The sequence below is a fragment of the Anabrus simplex genome, chromosome 8, assembly GCF_040414725.1.
Source record: "Anabrus simplex isolate iqAnaSimp1 chromosome 8, ASM4041472v1, whole genome shotgun sequence".
Classification (NCBI taxonomy): domain Eukaryota; kingdom Metazoa; phylum Arthropoda; class Insecta; order Orthoptera; family Tettigoniidae; genus Anabrus; species Anabrus simplex.
The window spans coordinates 181,502,364-181,517,270 of NC_090272.1; the positions used below are offsets into that span (position 1 = coordinate 181,502,364).

The window sequence follows — 14,907 nt, forward strand, 5'->3', positions numbered from 1 at the left end:
AACTTAAATGCATCACAAATTTTCACTATAACCTCTTAGTACGATCCCATAAATTTCAAGACCTGAAAATGTTACTGTATTTGACATCCCTTGTGAAAGAAACTTGATTTCCAACTCGGGTAAGAGCTGTTGCCACAGCTGCGTGAATACCGGAAAAGGCCTTCCTGAACTTCAAAGGATAAGTTGCACTTCCATGGAACAAGCCGTTAACCTCAGGAATGTTCGGTTTTGCTTGCTGGTTAACAGCGAGATCGCTAAATATAAGAGTGAGCCTGTTTGTGCTTTTATTTCGCATTCCATTCAGAAGGTTGTATTTTGTGTTGAGTGGTACGGTGAAATGTTGTTTGTATTTGCTGTGTGATGCAGTAACCTACATCTGGATTAGCAACATAATCGCGTGAAATCGACTAGCATGGTGCATATTTTTCTTGTGATAGCCCATTTATGGATACAGAAAATATTGTGAAATTCCTTAATAATTAAGTCAGAATTAAAATCTGCCAGAAAGTGGGCTGACATAAGCACGCAGAGGTCGCGAATGTTGAATTACACCTTCGAGTTTTGGCTCAATCACTCAAGTTGGTCAAAGTTTTGTTTGATTCAAAATGGCAGCCAAGATTTCCTCGCAGATCGCATTTGCATGTGGTCGAGTGTAACCTTCAATTCATTGACGAGGAGTGTGACCAGAAAATAATGTTAAATAACCCACTGCTCGGAAATAAAAGAAGGCTACTAACATTTGTTTTAGAAAGAGTGTGATCTGCAATAATAAAACCAAACCCCTTGGCACTACAGCCCTTGAAGGGCCTTGGCCTACCAAGCGACCGCTGCTCAGCCCGAAGGCCTGCAGATTATGAGGTGTCGTGTGGTCAGCATGGCAAATCCTCTCGGTTTCCTAGACCGGGGCCGCTACCTCACCGTCAGATAGCTCCTCAATTCTAATCATGTATGCTGAGTAGGCCTCAAACCAGCCCTCAGGTCCAGGTAAAAATCCCTGACCTGGCCAGGAATCGAACCCGGGGCCTCTGGGTAAGAGGCAGACACGCTACCCCTACACCATGGGCCCGGCATGATCTGCAATAATACTTTGATATTTTTGTTGGTCCCTGTGCATGTTTTCATATTTGTTGTGTGGTGTTTTTCTCATACCTTCAGTGTACAGTAGAACCTCGATAATTCGAAATTGGTTAATTCAAAATCCCGCCTAATTCGAAGAAGCTCTCATTCCCAGAAACATGAGATACAGTTTTGCATGTTATTTAAATTGTTTAATTCGAAATACAGATAATTCGTAATTCGAAGTACAATTTTGGCTCCAATATCGAAAATCAGACTTTTAATTCGAAACTGCTTTTACATTTTAAAACAATAGTATGGTACAGAGTAATTTCAACTCAAAATTTATCCGCGTCATAATTGAACACGTGTTCCAGAACGTGGAGGGGTAGCTTTCTGCACTTACTCACTTCAGTGGGTCTACAGTGCGCTTCATGATTGCTAAGTTGAATGAAATTGGAATTCTTTTGGATTCAGCCTTTTAAAGAACGCTGTAATATCTATCACGCAACAGGCAGTGTGTGGAACAACATAATCCGCGAACACTGGCGATGCCGACAGTTGACGAGAAAACGTGGCTCATATAATAAATTTGTAGGCACCAAACAATACTGTCATTGCCGATGAACTGCATTGCCGAAACGGTCTTATGGTTTTAAAGGAGCAAGTGCCAGCCGGGGAATTGTACAAGGGTGGGGAATGGGGGATCATTGTAGTGCGTTGCAATGCACATGGAAGCAAGAAACTATCCCCTCGTCACAGGAAAGTTCGATAAGCCACAATGTTTTAAGGGCGTCAGTCACTTTCCATGCCAGTACAAAGCATCTAAAAATGCAAACAGTACAGAAATCCATAAAATAATGCATTTGCACATGGGAGCCAGCATAGATTTCTCCTCGTCTTTGAATCTTGCTCTTTTTTTCCATTGCGTGAGGTTATGTTTGCCAGCGAGGTATCCCAGTGCTTTACTTGAATACTGTAAATGCACCTTCTTTTATACATTTTGGAAATGGTTCTTTTTCATGACATTTGAAATGCATAAACTGTGAATCAAGGTTAACTGCACGCAGTAGCGGGCCTTGGAATATTTTGTAACGCTGCAAGGGTTGGTACTTCTGAATTGCGAATTGGCGGTTAATTCGAAATCACTTAATTCGAAGTCCGATTTTTTAATCCCAACGACTTTGAATTAACGAGGTTTTACAGTACTTGTTATTTTATAATCCACATCGGAAAAGGGTTTCATATTTGAAGGGCTCGGTGGAATATAGTCATAAGCCACAATAACTTAGTTCTGAGTAAATGATAAATTGAAGTTCAGCGCAAATCTGTAAATCATCCACTAAATATGTAATAACTTTCCTTGTATAAATGAACACTTGTATATGTTATAAAACATATGGGAGACAGTGAAACAACACTTTGCCCTACTAAATGATTTAAGAGCATTTTTGATGAATGAGGTAACTAACATGGGCTTATGGCTTTATTTCCCGGAAAGAAATTTAAGTACATGGGGGCGAATAAATTTTTATTTATCAAGAATAGCACAATATTAGAGAATTAATAAGAAATCTCATTTCTTAAATTTTACGACCGTGACAGGGATTAAAACCCACGACCTTCCGGGCGAACCAAATACGCCTTTACCGATTCGGCCAGGCAGCCCCTACCGAGCTGAAAAGGGTCTTTGAAATTCAGTTGAAATTGTGTAGCTTCACTGAAGTGAACTGAATCTCTAGTTGTGAATTTAGTGGGTATTGATAGCAATGAGTTGAGATCATCTAAAGTTTTGAAGTCATCTCTTTTCATTTTTGTCACAATGAAGTTTTTTGGATGTGCTGACTTCACAACATCCACCCATTCATCTGGGGTTTATACTATTGGTGATTCCTCAGGCATTCTACTAACTTCAAGCTATAAAATTAGGTGTAACAAATTCAGTCAATTTCAGGTAAACATAGTTTTAAGCCACATCAACAGATATTTAACTGCTAATTGCTTTCACATGATATTCTATGTAAATATTATTGTTAATATTGATAGCTCTACTAAATTATTATTCTATGGTTATCAAATCTAACGCTATTGTTCATGCATTTTCATAAGATACGAGTTATTTGTAAAGTAAGTAAAATGAGTAAAATACAGTCACAAGCCACAAACTAGAGGTTATCCATGATAACATTTGTCTATACTCTTACCAAGTTGTCATTATAGCTGGAACTGTTGCTTGATGGGTGTCAAGAATCACCACCATCTGTATCAAATGGATCTGACTATTCACTTTCAGCTTCATTATTCTCAAAAGTCCTCTGAACAGGAGATAAATCTGCATTCACTCTTGATTTTGACGCCATTTTGGTGTGGCTAGATCTGAAATTATCACTAGATGGCAAAGTAAAGAACTTCCACCTAGCACATGCTGCCAACTTTTATAAATACAAGAAACTTCTTAGTGTGATATTAAAGAGGGAAATTTAAAGAATATGATGGCATGAACATCTCAGAAACAACAAAATGGTGGCTTATGACTATATTCCACCGAGCCCTTCATTTGTTCTCTCGTGTTTATCAAACCTTTTAATACTTTCCTGCCATCTTTAAAAATGGTAGGAAAATCTTATCTTGTCATTTCATATACCTGTTTGATAGTTTTTATTCGTATACTCATTAGTACGTTTTTTCGCTTAACACTTTCTTTTTCCTTGTCCCCTGCAGAAACGTTTTAATGAGGTTTCACTGTACTTGTAAAAAGTCTATATTATGTCCAGTCTTAATGTTTATTTCAGACAGACTTTGCAGTTGTACTGCCAAGTAGGTTTTCGGCGCTTTTCTCAGGGCACTAGTCGCTGGGCTTTCAGAAAGTAAGGGAACTTGCTACGAATCTAGTATTTTAATATACAGTGAAACTCGTTAATGCGTTCCTCAACATGTTTTACCGCTTATCATGTCGTAAATTTGAAGTCCTGACTCCCATCGTATTAAATCTCCATAAAAAATACCTCGCTTAACAGGTCACGATTTTTTGCCTTTACCGTTTAGTACGATCATGTATTCCACAGACCTGAAAATGTTCTTTGTCATCCCTTTTGTACGGAATGTGATTACCAACAGAGATAAAAGCCCTCACTTCGGGTCGGTCGGAGAAAGTTGCGCGATAATGGGAAGTGACCTTGAATTCTCGAAAACACAGTATATTACAAACCATTATTCTCATCATTATTCTGTATTGAAAAATATCTAATCACAAAGTTTACACAAGGAGTAATTTTAATACCACCTATTTAATACAATTTATTCCACTATTGTCTGGTCAAATACACATAGAAATTACCAGAATTTTAAACATGTTTCGCCCACTATTTATTGGGCATCATCAGCCTCGTTCAATCTTAAAACACACACTGATCTGAGGAATCCTAACAATTTACATAAAACGTATTGATGAACACTTACAGGTGTTGATACTGTGGTTGTATAATGATTATTATACAGTACAAAAAATACTGAATAAAATACACACACATACTAAAAAATGTTGGATAAAAATCATAATATGTCGAGAAGCACTAAAAAACATCAAAGAATTTTTCGAAAACGCTGCTAAAATTACGCAAATGACAGAAGGTAGGTCAAATTACAATTTCGTGTAACCAGGAAATGCCTCGTGGAGACATGGATGTCCGTAGTAAACAGTGTTGTCATTCTGGAATGAAACCGATAGTAACTTGACGGCGGGTAATTAGGTCGATTAGTATATCGCTGAAAACTATATGTTGAATAATGTGTACTTACTTGTTCTCAAGATGTAACGTATGCCCTAATGTATCTGCAGCGTTAGTCTGAAGTTCCTACTTCTAGTGTTGTATCGATACGGTAGAGGTGCTGGGGAATGCTGAGGGGAAGAGTGGGTACTGGTAGGCAGAGCTTCACGTGGTGTTGTCATTATAGGAGGGGCGTTATATGAAGGGGCAAGTATGGGGTCGATATTTAGCGAAATAGAGGGAGTTTTTAATTCTAAGGATTTAAATATCAGAGGGACTTTACTATGGTTTGAGTTGACTGTATTTAATAACTTAGGCGTTAAAAAATGTAGTGGACTTCAGACTTCTGTGTCATCGTTAAGATTACAATCTTTATATGATGTCCTGTCCAAGAAAATTTAAATACTCTCTAATTCATTCAAAAGTTTACTTTTGCCCGTATTCCTGATTATTGTGAGATCTTTTTCTGTTGAAGTGAAACGGTGTCCAGTTTCCTTCATGTGGGTGCTCATTGCCGAGTATTTATTGTTTTTCGGCATTGAAATGTTCCATGTACCTTATATAAAGGTTTTGCCCAGTCTGTCCAACATATGATTTTCCACACTGGGAACATGTTAATCTGTAAACTCCTGAACCTGATGTTCATGTTATATTTACTGAAAGTATTCGCAATTTGGTGGACTACTGGGCGTAGTGTGAAAGTGGCGTATTTAGTTCTTTTTGGTTTGTCGGGTATGAGATTTGTGGATAACTTGTTTTTTATTTTGTGAATTAAGCAGTTTACCATCTCGACCTTAGACCCATTAAGTCTGGCTAGGTTTCTTATGTAGTTTAACTCATTCCTTAAGTTAGTAGGGGAAAGAGGGATCCTTAGTCCTCTGTAAATTAAACTATGAAAAGATGCTTGTTTATGGGAACCGGATTGTAATGAGGAATTATTTATAGTTACCGGAGAATGTATAGGCTTTCTATATATTTTAAATTCAAAAGAGTTATTGATTCGTGTAACTTTTATGTCTAAAAAATTTAAGGAACCCTTGTCTTCATCTTCCGTAGTAAAACGCAGCTTGGGGTCGATATTATTTAATTTTTCCAAAATCTTGCTACTATTGGCAACATCTTTATCAATTATCACGAATGTATCGTCCACGTATCTCAACCATGAGCAAATGCCTTTAATATTAGTGTTTATTTTTGTGTGTTCAGTTGAGTCCATGTAAATGTCAGCTAGGATGCCCGATATTGGGTCACCCATTGCTAAACCGTTCTGTTTATAATTTTCTTTTTTTAATATAAAATAATTGTTGTCCAGAACAAAATTCAAAAGTTTCATGAATTCATCAATCTCCTTTCTACTGAGTCCACTGTGTTTACAGATGTTATCATAGATGATGTTAACTGTGCCACTGGTCGGAATATTTGGGTACATATTAATCACATCGAAAGAGCATATTACTTGATTTGGTTGAAGACTAAATTTGCTTAAAATATCACAAATCTATTGAATTCCTTAAGGGCTGCTTGTTATTGAAGACCAATGACTTAGAAATGCTCTAATATTAAATTTGGGGGAGTTCCAGATTGACCATGTGGCCATGGACAAGAATTATCACAAAGACATAGTGTGAAAGTACTCCGTGGGGTAGACATAGATTCAGATTACTATATTTCCAGGATTAAAATAAAATTAACGCCAAAAAAGAACAAAATATCCAAATCTAATAGGAGGAAGAAGGATGACCCTAGTTATTTAATAATAAACTGTATTTTGAAAGATCTAAAACTCCTCTTTTGGGGACGGTAATTGAAAAATTAAAAACCATAGCTAAAGAAACTGCTCCTGTTAAAAAACGAAAGAAACATGCTTGGTGGAATGTAGAGTGTGACACAGCGATTTAAAACGGGCACAAAGCATGGTTGAATGATCAACAAAAGAGAACAGAAAAGTCCCGTGAAGAATTAAATAATGCTAGAAAACAAACAGCGAAAGAAATCAGAAGGGTTAAGAGAAATTATCACAAAGAATCATTAAACGCCATAGATGAAGCATTCATACAACATAAGACGAGGGATTTTTATGAAACGTTTTGACAATACCAGTCAAACTACTCCACCAACAATTATGATGAGAAATACAAATGGGAAATTGGCACATTGTAACCAAGAGAATGCAGAAATTTTAGCTCAGTACTTTCAAGAATTACTTAATAGCGAAGAACCAACACAATACCTAGAATATGACCTTCATTCAAAAAATAAAACACCATTAGAAAAGGTTATACCACCAGATTACAATGAAGTGTTGAAAGCCATCAATTCACTTAAAAATTACAAAGCTTCAGGGGAGAATAAACTAACTGCAGAAATATGGAAGAATGCTAATACACAAACCACTCAGAATTTACATAAATACCTCATAGACATTTGGAATACTGAAAAAATGCCCGAAGAGTGGAATATGGCGATAATACACCCTTTACATGAAAAAAGGTGATAGATCAGATCCCAACAATTATCGGGGGATATCATTGCTGGATATCACTTACAAAATTTTTTCAAAGTTATTATACATGAGGATTCACGAACAACTTGACTGTGAATACCAAGGAGGCTTTCGTCCAGTGAGAAGTTGTCCAGATCAAATTATCAGTTTGAAGTGGATTATGAAGCTTCATAGGGTTAGAAACAAAAAGTTAGTTATCACTTTTGTTGATTTTAAAAAGGCATAGGATAGTATCCATCATGAGTCATTATTGAATATCCTAAAAGAATTTGGTTTACATCCAAAACTTATTCGCCTTATTGGAATTATCCTTAAGAACACTAAATCTAAAATCAGATTTAGAAATGAACTCTCAAAGCCATTTGACATTAATACTGGACTTTGGCAGGGAGATGGACTCTCACCATTATTGTTTAATTGTGTGTTGGAAAAAATCATGCGGGAATGGAATAAGATGTGTCAACCTAACATCAAGATTGGCAGAAAAATAAGACTCAATTGTTTAGCATTTGCTGATCTTGCACTACTTGCTAATGATATGGAAGAAGCTAAATTGCAAATAGAACAACTTGATAACATAGCAAGATAAGTTGGATTGCAAATTTCATATGAAAAAACAGAAATAATGCCAACCTTCCCTGTTACAACACCAACCATTACCTTAGCCAATACCAAACTAATTAAAATTGCAAATAATTTTAAATATCTTGGTGAAATTATAACTTGGAACTCCAATGAAAAATCATCAATAGAAAGCAGAACATTTAAGTTTTAAAAAAGCACAACGAATTACATGACAACGTACAAGAAAAAATCTCTTTCAAAAAATGCCAAACTTCAACATTACTGTTCCGTCATTAAACCTGAAGCAACTTATGCTTGTGAAACACTATTTAAATTGAACACCAAAGCAACAACTGATACACTGCAAAAGGTTGACAGAAGGATACTCAGAACAATCATTAATAAAAAACATCGCGTGGATGGACAATGGAGATTATTGCCTAATGCAGTGGTTTATAGAGAAAGTGAATCTATAAGTTCAGAATGATTTAGAACAGCTGAATATTACAATGAAGCAAATTGAAAATAGAGAAGAAAAAAAGATTCTCAAGAACAAACAAATAAGATTGTGATTACAAACTGTACAACACAAACAATATGTCATATCTGATGAAGAAAGGTCAGCCAGAATGAAGAGGTTTTGGGAAGGGAAGAAGATGATGCAAGCTAAATCTTCAGTTAATTCTTTAACATATATGTATTTGGGTTTGATTTACGTGCTCCAATGTGGGCGTAAACTATGTAAATAAGTAAATAAATAAACCTGTAATGTCTCTTACGGAAGCCATGGATGTAAAGAGGCTTTATAAGTTGGACTGTTACAACATTTGATAATAGGATGCATTGTAATATCATTCTTATGTACTTTAGGAAGAGCTCTTGCTACAGGAATATTTGGATTCATAGTTACAAGTTTCTGTTGATCTTGTTCATTAAACAGAAATGTTGAACTCTTTATTATTGTCTTTAAATTACGTTGTATCTTTACCAGTGGATCATTATTAACAACCATGTACCCATTACTGTTAAAGAAATCCTCTGGTTTTTTAATATATGTTTCTTTGTCTAAGAGAACTATTGATCCCCCCTTGTCAGCCTTAGTTACCACAATGTTAATGAACGTAAGTTTTCGTGGCTCATTGTATTAACATAAAGAAATAAATGAACTGGATTAAAGCCACTGTATATATATTTATTAATAATAAAGCCAAGCTTTCAGCCAAATTGCATTGGCCTTCATCAGGGCATGTGAAGTTTTGCCTCCGACAGTGAGCAAAGAAATTATCTGAAGGAACATGGAAGTCATGCCCGTACTATCCACGGCCTACCCCACTAACTGGACTCAAGGATCATGGTTTGAGTGCGTCCCGCTGTGCCATGGTGGTGTTATGCATGTATTTCTGCAGTACAGGTCTCCATGTATTTGATAACTTGAAGCCGTCTTCCCTGTTGATGTTATTTGGGCGCAGCTCTATCTCTATGGCTTCCCTCACAAGACGAGCATAGAAGTCTTTTACAGGCGTGATGACCTTCGCCTGGTGAAAGAGGATTTCATGGTCTGTACTGTAGAAATGTTCTGCTATGGCAGACTGGCTTATAGCGTTTTCCGTGGAGGATGAAAGAGCAACATTCTTTACCGATCTGATGTGGTCTTTCACCCTGGTGTTAACAAGCCTTTTTGTCATGCCAGCATATGAACAACCACAACCACATGGAATTTCATATACGCTGCATATTAATCCCACTTCAGGAATTTTGGTTTCCCGTGTTGTAAGTCCTTATTCCAGGGTCCCTCCTTAAACTGTTCAACTTTTTAATTTATACATCCAACTAGTAGCAATAAATTTGATTCTATCGAATGTGGGATAATGCCTTCCTTGTTTCTTCTTCCCCTCAGACCTTCCTTTGCTTGTCACGTAGTAGTTCACTGTATGCTTGTGCCTAATCTAGGTATAGTTGCCTTATTAGAAATCTTGCTTCATAAACAAAAAGTTAAATGAACTGTTTCCCAAACTATCGGTTAAGATTTTGTAATATTTGTAGATCACTGGTTTTGGCATTCCTGGTCGTGCACTTCATTATCTTTTGGTAGTAACCCTATTATGGTGAGCTATGATAGATCTATCAGTGTCATATTCAGCACATACTAATTTTAGGTTACTTTTATCCTTATCAACTAGTGTTGTTGTTCAGCTGTTTTTATTGTGAAATAGGTAGTAAATATTGAATTTGCCTTTAAAACGTCAGAAATGGAGATAAATTAGTCAAAAATTCATGTAATATTTGTATTGTTACTGGAATTCTCTCTCTCCACTTTCGGGTGAAAATGAGTTTTTGATATACTCTTGTTCTGCATGCATATCTCCGTGTGTATTAGGTAATACAGACAATCCAACATTCTCCTAAATCTATAGAGCGTTGAAAGTTGGCTGTAGTTGCGAATATCTCATTCTCCTTTCAAAATCTGGTTGTTCCTCTTAGGCCCGAATTCATCAACACATGTTAATACTTAACAAGGTGTTAAATCATTTTAACATACAATTTAAGTAAAATTTGTGTTTCATCAACAACTGTTAACGTTAACATTTGTTAAACTGCGTATTCAAGTTAACATCAGCCATTTCCCGTGATAAATGGCTAACATTAGCATTTAGCAACCTGTTCCAAAATGGCTGCTGTTAATCTCCCTTTGGATGCAGAATTGCTCTCTTTAGATCTTTTACACAATAATCCTGATCGAAGAAGAGTTCAGCGACGTACTGGGTTTGAAATTTGACGGATGCAGAACTTCTCCATAGATACCAAGATACCAGCAGGTTATCGAAAATAGTCATTGCTAAGTTTGTTGACGAAATTCAAGTGAGGTTGGAATATCCTACAAAGAGAAACTTACCTCTTTCTCCAATGTTGCAGGTACTGATAACATTACGATTATTTGCTACTGGTTCTTTTCACATTATGGTCGGAGATAATGCTGGAATTTCTAAAGCGAAAAGAGTGGAGTTTCCGTGATCATCCGGAGCTTATAAATCTACAGATTGCAAATGGCTTAGACATGAGGACACATATTAATAAAGACAAGACTGCAGCGGCAATGACCAATTTTATTGCGGAACAGTTACGTTTAAAATTAGTGAATTTTATCACCTGGAGCCAATAGGGCCGAAATATATCGTAATCGGAAGAGATCTTTCTCTGTTAATGTTCAGGTGATTAGGTATCCTAACCTCCAAATCAGGGATACAGTTGCTAGGTGGCCTTGTTCTGTACACGACAATACAATATCAGAGCACAGTTTTAAGTGGGGACAATTAACGAAGGGGCTTTGTTAGGTGATAGTGGATACACGCTAAGAAAGTATATGTTAAACCCATTGAAACCCTCGCGGACTTTCTCCCAAGCTTTGTCCTTTTCTTTTATCGTCAATCCATCTGTGCGCTTGCACTCAAGGACTTCTCTATATTTACTAACTAATTCAATTAACAACTCCTTTTCGAAGGAGGAAAAATTAGAACTACGACTCAGTTTCACTTCACGCGCCATATATAACAGCTGTACTCAAACTAAAACGCATCGGATCGCGCTGTAAAACAGCATGTTCGTACCCCTGCCTCTTTGATTCGCACCAGTTCGCAATGTTGGGAGAGTTGAGTTGATTAGTTCACATTTCGCAGGAAACTTTTCATGAAATGCAAGAAACCTAACAAGATGTTAAATTTTTAACTCTGTATTAACTAACTACTTGTAGTATATGTTTAACATGTGTTGATGAAACGGGGCCTTAGCCATTAGGGAACCTCCTAAGTCAAATAGGCACTTGCTTGTAGCTTGACATTTTCTTTATCACATGACACCTGGACGACTGGAGTGGGACATTGATGATGATGCTCTACATAAAAGTTACATCTCTTCGTTACGTACTATTATGTACGTAGCACAACCTAATAAGGTTGAAAGTCAATTTCAGTGAAGTTAATATTGATATCTCTTAATTTTTGAGGGTGTGTTTTTATAAACACCTAAAATTTGAAAAAGTTGAGAATGAGAGTTTTGCAGTTAGAACCTTCATATAAAGTATACATCCAGCTAGAATATAATATAAATATTCAATATTACTTTTGACTAGATCTTTGTAGACTATTAATTAATTACCTATTGTTTGGGTTTGTACTGTACTTGTCGAATATCTTAAATTGTGATATTAAGAATATTTATAGTATACACACTTCTTTTTGTCTTTTTAGGAACTCTTTGGATGTGTTGTCATCAATCCAGAGCGATTAGCTAAAGGAATGGTTGGAGGAAGTTTTGCACGATTGGAGATATCCCCTCCTCTCTCTGACAACTGGAGTGCCAGCAACATTTGTGGTCAAGTTATAAAGATATGAAGATCATTGGCTAGAATTGTATTACCATCTTATCTTTTTTTTTTTTTTTTTTTTTTAATATATCCAAAAGTATCAAATTTGTTTGTCTGCAATTTGTTCCACTACCTGTTATGACTATTAGGAAGATGCGTGTCATCGTAATTTTTCTGTTGCTTTTCTTCCCACAGTCTGGTGGGTCGCAGGTGTATTATTGACTTGTGTTAAGTAATGGAAGTTTAACATAATGTCTTCATGAATAGAGGGTGCAGCAGAAAAGAGTTCTAATGTAAAATACTCTCCACCTTCATATTTTATAGAAATATTCTCTGGTAGAACATCATTGTTAAGTACTTGCTAACAATTCTTCTCATAAGCTATCCATCGTGATTCAAGATTACCTTAGAGAAAAAATCCCAATTGTAATTACCAGATTTTCACGCTTGTTTGATAAAATTTTTGAATCCGTAAGTTATTCGAGGAGTTGGGATATACAGAAATGTTATTTACATATAGAAGACACATCAAATATACTTTGCACTAAATTGGTTGAACTCATTTGCAATTACCGTATTTTCCTGCATAATTTACGCATCCCAATATTTCTGGGTCCAAAGTGGAAAAAGAGAAATGTTCACGTATTTGATGCACCCACTTCTTCGAACATCCATCATACAGCTCTGGATGCGTTTTGAAATATCTTAACTACTCAGATAGTAGCAGCCTTCCTGTTGCAAAACCAGGCATTCCAAATACTTGACAACGTGTTATCAGGCGGTAGGAAATACCACTGCACTAGTACAGTGAGAGAATCAGCACAGAAGTGACTAGTGACGCTCTATTCCTGTCTGGTACAAATGTATTGTGCTCTCAAAATTGTTAGTTCGCAGTGAGCAAGAATTTGAGTAATACTGCATCATATAAACTTGCGGTTTTCAGTTACGCCGAAACATGCGGGAATATGGCAGCTAGCCGCAAGTATTCATTGTCCGAATGGAACATGCTACCGCAGTAACAGAGTAGTACTCAAGTGACCAACAAATCTCGCCAAGCATTTCGTGTACCAAAAGACGGCTATTTCCGAAAGTAGAGGAGGATCTGCTTAACCTTCAGTGGATGACTGTCGGGTGTTTCCTGACTTTCCTGTTCTGGACGTATGTCGGGATGTACCGCCGGCTGTTTCCATGGTAAATATAATATACGCGTGTGAAGCAATTATGCGTGCTGCTGCTATCTATAGTTATTGTGCAGAACCTTCACACGTCACAGCCTTCTAGATGCGTTAAAACTTTGCATCAGGCAAGTTGGACATGCGGGTTTTTGTACGAATACTGGAAAATATTCTTCCCGTTGTGAGCAGATAATATGACCTAAAATGACGCGGGGTTACTCCACTCAGTCTGCCAAATCTGTCGTATCTGCTCGCGACAACTGCTCCAATACTCCATGAATGGCAACATCAAATGAAACGCCACACCCTGACCGTGCGCTACTGCCTGAGCCTGTTCATTACCAGTGATATGTGAATGACCCGGAACCCAGATTAAGGTAATCTTTTTACCTCGTTGGTGAAGATCGAAACATAGTTTACGAAGATTTTGAACGTACCAATGTGATCGGGAACTGGGATTATGGAAGACAAATGGTTCAACCTGGGTACGAACTCGATAAATGGAAATGAAGGCAGGGAGAGTGGCTGCGAAACGTGAGTTTAATGGTACCAGTTGGAATATAAATGACCCGTCCATCCTGAACGGAGCGTCGTTTCATGCGCTGAGCTCCTAATAGAAGGACGGTCGAATCAGAAACCTTACAAATTTCATCTACCGACAAATCCTTATCACCCCCTCTGATAACGCCTATCTTATATAGAGACGTGGAAGGAATAAAAGCTCTAAGATGTTTTTCCTTTAATATAGGGTTGGTGAGGAATTTATTAGCTTTAGTTCTTGTCTGAAATTGAATTTGAATCCTATGGCGACCTCGCCTAGCAATTTGAGTAACACCCTCAAATTTACGGTCATAACTTTTTTTTTTTGTCCCAAAGCCATGGGATGTATGCTGCCCAATTTCTTACTTCATCAATGGCCTCCACAAAGACTAGGTAGGGGCCCGTATGTCTATCATCGTATATCTGTGTTTCAGGTGTTAGAGAAAACACATCAACATAGTAGAGGGAGCACGCTTACTTTCAGGTGGGGTTTTGTCATCTAACACCAGTGTGTTCTCGATAGAGAACTCAACGACTATCAACTTCATTAGACTCCTCCTCCATACTCTGCCCCCCACTCGACTCCGCCATGAGGTTCGGAGTGAGTTGGGAAATTAACACATATAATACTCACAAACTCTCACCACTCCCAATGAAGCAAAAAAAAGAAAATTTTAAACACACTGCTATTGTCTTAACATCATGGCTAGAGGGTGGGAGGAAACCCCAGAATCTTTCAACCGGCTTACCGTTCGGAAGAACGATAACAAATTGTGCTGTAGTTGATATATCGGCGGTCTCATCTGCGATTACCGAAATGAAGTGCGCTGTGATGAGTTCTTTTTTTTTTTCTTCTCACGACAGATTTGAAAACAGTAGCTTTGGACAGATGGTTTCTTCTTCTTCTTCTTCTTCTTCTTCTTTAAAGGTGTGGTTGGACTC

General features: G+C 37.2%; 1 protein-coding gene across 4 annotated transcripts in view; it reads left to right on the forward strand.

The window, feature by feature from the left end:
• PolA2 (DNA polymerase alpha subunit B) overlaps positions 1–12,319 on the forward strand; it is a 153,242-nt gene extending 140,923 nt beyond the window's left edge. For all 4 annotated transcript variants that reach the window (XM_067152543.2, XM_067152542.2, XM_068228873.1 and 1 more), the window contains one exon: positions 12,135–12,319. In XM_067152543.2, the coding sequence (XP_067008644.2) occupies positions 12,135–12,278 (144 nt within the window). In that variant the 3' untranslated portion in view covers positions 12,279–12,319. The remainder of the gene's footprint in view (positions 1–12,134) is intronic.
• The last annotated feature ends 2,588 nt before the right edge of the window (positions 12,320–14,907 follow it).